General features: G+C 32.5%; 1 protein-coding gene across 2 annotated transcripts in view; it reads right to left on the bottom strand.

Moving 5' to 3' along the window:
- Nucleotides 1–7,835, bottom strand: part of LOC106459448 (dnaJ homolog subfamily C member 17-like) — a 154,865-nt gene that overhangs the window by 74,788 nt on the left and 72,242 nt on the right. For both annotated transcript variants that reach the window (XM_013919070.2, XM_013919067.2), the window contains exon 4: nt 3,044–3,131. In XM_013919070.2, coding sequence (XP_013774524.2) covers nt 3,044–3,131 — 88 coding nt within the window. The remainder of the gene's footprint in view (nt 1–3,043; nt 3,132–7,835) is intronic.

The raw sequence follows: 7,835 nt of genomic DNA on the forward strand, positions 1-7,835 counted from the left end.
CGTAGAGTGCTCAGACTAACCACCAAGCTGAAGTTCTATCGGGCGGTGGTATTGAGCATCCTACTATATGGCAGTGAAACATGGACTGTGTATCAGAGGCACGCCAGAAAGCTTAATCACTTCCATCTATGCTGTCTCCGCCGGCTCCTCCATGTTAAATGGCAAGACAGAGTTCCTGACACAGACGTTCTCAAACGTGCTGGTGTCCCTAGTGTATACACGCTTCTCCAGAAAGCACAAGTCAGATGGGCCGGTCACCTCGTGAGAATGCCAGCTGATAGAATACCGAAGCAAGTTCTCTATGGTGAACTTAGTGAAGGTAAACGATCGGTTGGATTGACAGAAGAAACGTTTTAAAGACTGTTTAAAACTATCCCTGCAAGAGTTCGACATCAACCATGTGAACTGGGAGTCGCTCGCCCAGGATAGATTTCTTTGGAGAACGAAGGTCCGGCAGGGTTTGGTGACAGTAGAATGTAAACGTCGATTGGTTGCCGAGGGGAAGCGTGCAGCTCGGAAGGATCGGGTGCGGTCGACTCAGAACGGGACACCAAGCCATATATGCCGGGAATGTGGTCGAGGCTTCCTGGCTCGGACAGGACTCCTGAGCCATCTCCATATCCACAGATAGACCATATGATGTCGTGGTCTTCTTCGAACTTCGAAGGACGAACTACAACTCATGTACATCCATGAGTTAGTGCAGTCCAGAATGGGCATATTAAAGAATCAAATATATCATAGGGAGAAACCTACTGGAGATCTTGCAGAACACTATATTTCAACAGAGTGTGTTATTTGCCATGGATATAGTGTTTTATTATTTCCTTTTGGCCTTACAGTGCAGATTTGAGATATAGGAAGCATTCTTGGATAAACAATGCTTGGTACTGAGTGGGATCTGAATTCTAAATGGGACATGTCCCTGGAAGGAAATATATATATATATAAATATATATATAGAAAAGATACCTGACCCAGTTATAGCTGCACCGAAGTTTGATAGATAGCAACAGGCAGAAGATGGTACCTCGACAAGGAAGAAACAGCTACTCAATAAAGATAGTGGGAGATGAATGTAAGAGAAGTAGTCTACATGCCTGACTGAAGAGTTTCCTCTAATGGACAATGGAGGTGAGACTTCTGGAAAAAGGGAAGGTGCCAGACCTTAAGGAAAATGATTGGGAGGAAAAGACTAATTGAAGCAGTTCACAATCCCAAATCATAAGGGTAGAAGAAGTAAGGCCACGTACAGATTAGTGGTGCCAGGGAATGAAACGGGATCCACTAAAGGAGACCATGCAGGCAATGGAACAATGAGGAGCATATCCTGGACATAGCAATTTATCTGGAGTAGACCAGGAATAATGGTTGAAAGGGGACAGAAGAGAAAAAGACAAGAAGGAAGATTGACCTTCACAAGCCGCTAAAGTTTTGAGTAAGAAAAATCAATCCTGAAGAACCGCACAAATAAGATGCTCAATGACTTTGGAAGGTACATAGATGGAACTGGCTGATCCAGTTCAGACTGAGAAAATCCACTGTCAGGGTCAAAGGATGAGGAACCAGAGACTAGAAAAAGAAGTAATCTGGTGTTGGAGTAAAGTGGCAAAGCATCCAGATGAGGAGTACCCCACTGTTTGCATAGCCACCTGAAACCTGAGGGTTGAGAAACCATTCCATGGGATAAATTTGGTTGGGTCTTGAAAAATGATCTGCTAGATGGCAAAAAGAACCCATAACATAATACACAATGAAATTTATCTGCAGTGTGTGGGCCCTATAAAGGAGTTCAATGTTTGACCACAAAGGAAAGAGTAACAGGTGTTCCCATAGTGATTGATATAGGCCACAACAGTTGAATTATCAGAATGGAGCCTGACATGTTGGTACTGTACCAGTGGAAGAAAATGAACCAAAACATGTAGTTCCACCATAAGCTCCAAAATGTACTGCTGAGTTAGAAAGCCAGTTAAATTATAGTTGTTTTAGGATATTCTATTCTACACCTTTGTATATGTTTTGTGTTCTAAAACCTATAGTTGAAAGATCCAAGAATTTTTATTTGAAGAACCAGCTTTGAGAAAAAATTGAGACTTAACTCAGTTCTGACTTGCACTCCCAAAGGTCATGCAGGTCACAAATTTCACTCATAATATTTACAACTCACTGCTATTCACCTCTCACAGTGTTCATTGTTTTTTGACAGGAGGTACAAATAGGTACAAAATAAAACAATAAAACCATAAATTTACAGCAAATAGATATTAAAAGGTTAACAGTTGAAATTTTGAAGGTAATAATGACACGAAAGAAAGAAAATTATGCATCAAAAGAAAAAGTAGAAAGAAACTGTTAATCTTATTTTGAACTTTTCAACTTTTAATTTCATTGTACATTGATCATGAATGATGATTTCACTACAGTTAGTGTCAGGATAGACAAAATAACAGATAACGTATAAAGTTTTATCGAAAATCTTTTCATATTCATTCAGAAGGTTCTAGAAGTTAAGCAAATGAAATATGAAAACTGTAGGATGCAAAAAGTATATTTATTCTTTGCACAAAAATTACACTGCACTCAGACTATTCAGAATCTGAATCAGAATTACTCAATAAATTCAAATACAATTCATTAGTTCAAATGCTTTATTAAACGTTCTGATTTTTGTGGAAAACGGGAAAACGTACTTTTCACAATCACTAAAAGATACTCAAATTTCATGAAGATATAAACAGTAACTTCAGAATTATTGTAAACATTAGTTCTCCAATACAACATCAGTCCACAGTTAAACAATTTGATTAAGTTGGACAAGATACTGTTGAAAACAACTGTTTGATATTATGCAGACAACAAAACAAAAACAACATTTGAGAAATTTTGTAAAAAATGATAAATATTTATTGTAAGTTCTCAAAAAGGGAGAAAAAATGTTATCTTTATAAAATTAATTGAAGTATCAATATCCAACATAATAGAGTACATGAAAATATTCTTTTATAGATGCACTTTTTCTGAGGAGAAAAAAAAAACAAACCTTTTTTTAATTTTCTTCTTTTACTGTCTAATTCTGCATTTCTCAGCTCATGGGCTTTCTTTGCTTTCAGCACTTTATCATATGCTGTCTGAAAGAAGTTGTAAAACTTCAGAAAAATACTTTACAGCTCTAAAATGCTCTTTTCTGTAACAAGCAATCATACACATGTAATGCTAGTTTGAAAAGAAAAACACTGATATAGCCCACTCATCTCAGATTGAGATTATACAATGAATTTATTCATCTTGATCTTCTTCTTGAACTTATACAGTATTAAAAGTAATTAGAAAAATGTGTGTGGTAATTCTTCAGACAGCTAACTGATAAAATATGGTTTCTAAGGCTAAAAATACATTGAAGTCAACTACAACTTTGCATCTGTCCCTTCATGTGCCACATAAAACTTATAGCTTTATTATAATTAAAGCAAATTACACTTATCTTACACACAACATTTGCTGAGGAATCTACTGAATTAAATAATTAATTCAAAAATATATGTAACAGAAACTTGTACAGTAGTCAAGTTCTGATTTTAATAATTAAAATGTTTCAACCCATAATATCAAGTCATCATCAAATAAGAGTTACATTCAACATTCTTTTCAAATGTAACTCTTACCTGATGATGACTGAATACTATGGGTCAAAACATTGTAAATATTAAAATCAGAGCTTCTCTACTATAAACGTTGCTGTTACTGTATCATGGGATTAACTATCTTACACATAGTTAGGATTCCTTATATTACCTACCTGTCTAAATGTCTATGAAGTCTGGCCTGTTTTTTTTATTTTTAAGGTAATATACTAATATTTTCCAGGTAAAAATAAATAAACACTGAAATAAATAAAGCACATTTCCTGGAATTTAAATACTTATCATCCTTAATGTTTAGTATAGGTTTTTATTGATTCATAATGTTAGAAAAACACACAGGTTCAAGAAGTCTTGATAGAAATGAATAAAAACCATATAACCCGAGTGCTTTCGAAAGGTGGACCTTTCTTCTTCAGGGGCAAACTGGGAATTGTGGTGTAATCGAATGAGTGGTATATATAAAGAGAGTATAGTGATGTCATCCAGTTTTTTGAGGAAATGTTTAGTCTATTTCTCTATGTGCTGTTGTAAGCATCTCATTTCCGGTACAGTGTAGCCAATGGTGAGGGTGTATGTGGAAAGGTGTTAGAGATATTTGACTTTAGAAATTGATAAATATATGTACATTTTAAAATATAATTAATTGTTTAAGTAAAATATGGCACCTGGAGACTCATTGAAAAAGATATGTTATGCTAATCAATTTATAAAAACAGGTATACAAAATTATCTTAAATAAATATTAAGTTTAGGAAATTCAGCATTCACATTACATGAAAAAAATATGCAAAGAATAAAAATTGTTTTTCTGACAGAGATGAAACCAATGAACAGAGATCACTGATTCCAGGATCTAGATTAATTCCAAAAGGTTGAACAGAGTTTAGATTTGCAATCCAATAAGCTTTTTTTATTTCTCTACCTGCTTTAGTTTTGAATCGTGTTTCAATACTGATAAGAGTAACATAGTTAATGGTATGGCCAGGTTGGTTAAAGTTTTGAGCAACGGGGAAATCTTTTTAATAGAAGATTTATGGTTGTTGAAACTTTCTCTGCGAGTTGTTTGTATATGTCCTACATATTGGTAATTGCATTTTTACACTGTATAAAGTAAATAGTGTTTTTGTTTCACAAGTGATTTCATTGGATATTTTAAAGTGTCATTGATTGTGATTCTCAGAAAATGAGTCAGTGGTTTTTATGAACTTGCAGGTTTAACAATGGACGACAAACATTTTTGGGTGGGATGTAATTCACTTTTATGTGAACAAGGATATCTTTTAGAGTTCTGCTTTTTCGGAAGAAGACAACGGAAACTTCAGGAAATATCTGTTTAAGGTGATCGTTCAGTTGTAGGAGATAAAAATGTTTTTTCAGAAATAGTGAAATATTTCTGAGTTTACACTGATAGGTAATAATAAGAGGAAATCTATTTGAAAGTTTAGTATTGCTCTGATTTAGAATGTTTTTCTGCTGAGTGTTGTTAGCTTTACAATTTGTCTGTTGATTTTGGTATCTTTATATCCTTTTTGTAACATGGTTTGTTTTCTGTAGTCTGTTTCATCTGAGCATATTTTCTTTATTCTAAGAGATTGACTGTAGATAATGTTTTGTTTAGTGTGAGAGGGATGACAACTTTTAACTATTAGTGAAGGTATTGTGGTCTGTCTGTAGGTTTTTTGTACAAGTCAGTTTTATTGATATTTTTCCATCTAACTAAATACATAACACCTTGTTCACTCTAAGACATTTTCTTTAAAGGTAGAACTAGAACATTATCAAGGTTTACCGTTGTCCAAGGTGACTAATAATGGCTAAAATTCCTCAAAACCAGTAAAAATTAATTAATATAGCAATGCCAAAAAGTGTGTCTTTTTTACAACTCTATAACCCTTCTTCCATACACATAGCAAGTCTAATTTTTAAGACAAGCACTGTTTAACCTATTAGTCTACATTAGTTAAACATATCAAGCAATTCATAAATTCTAAAATGTACAAACACTGAAGTTTATTACATGATGTTGCCAATCATTTATAGATATATATAATGACTTCAATATTTAATAAAAAGCCAATAAATACACATGTGCTTTCATTATTTGAAACATCTCTAGCTCTAAAACACCTTAAACATAATTAATAAAACACGGTATGTGGGTACTTCAAAAATTGCTGCATTTAACTAGAAAATAGCTATGCAATAATAACTTTCACATAGCAAATTTTGCTAAAGAACATGTTTTCTTCTTGTCATATAGATATAAAATTAGGTATATAACAGAATGTAATTATATCATTATAGAAATATTCAAAAGAAATCTGCTAAACTTTTTCTCTTGTATGGGAAAAAAATACTAGTTCTAATTAAGTACATCCAAGTGATTATAATATTCACTGAATTCTAACAACTAGTGAAAAATTCTCAAATTAAAACTTAATCAGTACTTATCAATATAATGTACCACTTAATCACCTAACAGAAATATGCAGCATTTTGAAACAAGTTTTACATAATAGTACTGAAGGTGAAGCCTGTATTTTCAATGAACATCATGCTCTATATACTTTAGCTGCTTCTTAATAATAGGCTTGTAACAATGTTTCCATAAGATAAATAAACATGTTAAATTGAACTCTGTATACAAAAAAAGTATATTCTAATATGTTTATAAAATGACTTGAAATCACTTTGCAAGCCTGGAATTAACTTGATCTAGCTCATTAAGCCAATAACTGAGAGCACTATGTTAATCCATTGTCAGTTATAATTTCAAATATAATTGGTAATTAATTAATTAATAATTATCAAGATATATTCAGAAAAGGATTTTCTTAACTTACTAGCTTGTTAAGAGTATTATATGGTGTTTACAATCTCTAGATGACGTTTTCAGTTTGAAAAAGACTAACCCTTTTGCAGCAGGTACCACTTTAACCCATTCACTGCAGATGGCATATATATTTCCCAGTACACAAAAGTATGAGCATGTCTCTCAAAGAAACTGCAATATGCCTCGAAGATGAGTAATAAGTGGTAAAGAACAAGAATGGAAAATAAAAGATTAAAATTTATTATATATGAAAAGGAAAAGACCTGAAATGACAAATATAAGCAAAACAACATCTGTAAAGATATTCCACAAAAAATTAAAAGGTACACACTTTTTTTTTATTTCTTAATTTTAATCATTTCATTGCATTGTACATTGATGATAATAGCTAGAGTTAGTGATTTGAAAAACAACATATAAACATTTACCTTTAAAAATGTTAATACTAATTTAGGAAATGTTAAAGAAATATGAAAGCTATAAGATGAAGACAAGTATTTTTATACTAAAAATCACCTTGCACTCAAACTACTTTAACAGTGTGGGTATGATTAACTACTATAGATAAACAACATTTTTATTAGAAAGATGTAATTAGAATGATATCATTCTTTGTATATAAAATACTTAAACTTTAACAAAATTTTACGAGGTTTTGTGAGGAATGCACAGAGTTACCATATTTTAGTTGTATAAATGTCTTTCCCTAGTCACATTCTTCTCAACCACAAAGTCAAACTACAAAGCTCATTGGGTCACTCTTTAAAAGCATATGGTGATAACAAATGTCCCATTCTGACAGAATTCTTTACACATAGGATTTAGTTGCTACTGTTTGTTTAATGAAATTAATTATTTCTGTTGACCTTTTACTTAACTAGTGCATTAATTCCTTATGTCAGTTATCATGTCTTCATTTTCGCAATTTGGATGATCAATTCCTTACATCTTTAGCCTTGTTTAGCTCAATTGCTAAGAACTATTCATTGTGTCTTTATGATGTACCTGGTTAAACAAACAGGATTAATTCATTATGTCTATTTGATCCTAGATTGTTTGACTAGTAAAAGTAATTAACTTTTATTTATTTGGTAATTCTTTAATGCAAAGCCTCTTCATCTTACAATTTCAGTTTCTTAGAAGTAATTTTCATGTTAATATGATATATTAATCATACATTACTTATTCATGACAAAAAACATGACCACTCTCTTATTTAATCTTTACAGATGTCTCAAAATGTCAATAGGTAAGTATAAAAACAATTATACTTCAAAGAAAACTCAGCTTGTTTATTCTAGGTCTACGAGGCCTGTGAGAAAAGTATCCGACCTTTGGCCGGGGAATAAAAACTGGCA

The sequence above is a fragment of the Limulus polyphemus genome, unplaced genomic scaffold (assembly GCF_000517525.1).
Source record: "Limulus polyphemus unplaced genomic scaffold, Limulus_polyphemus-2.1.2 Scaffold610, whole genome shotgun sequence".
In the NCBI taxonomy this organism is placed as follows: domain Eukaryota; kingdom Metazoa; phylum Arthropoda; class Merostomata; order Xiphosura; family Limulidae; genus Limulus; species Limulus polyphemus.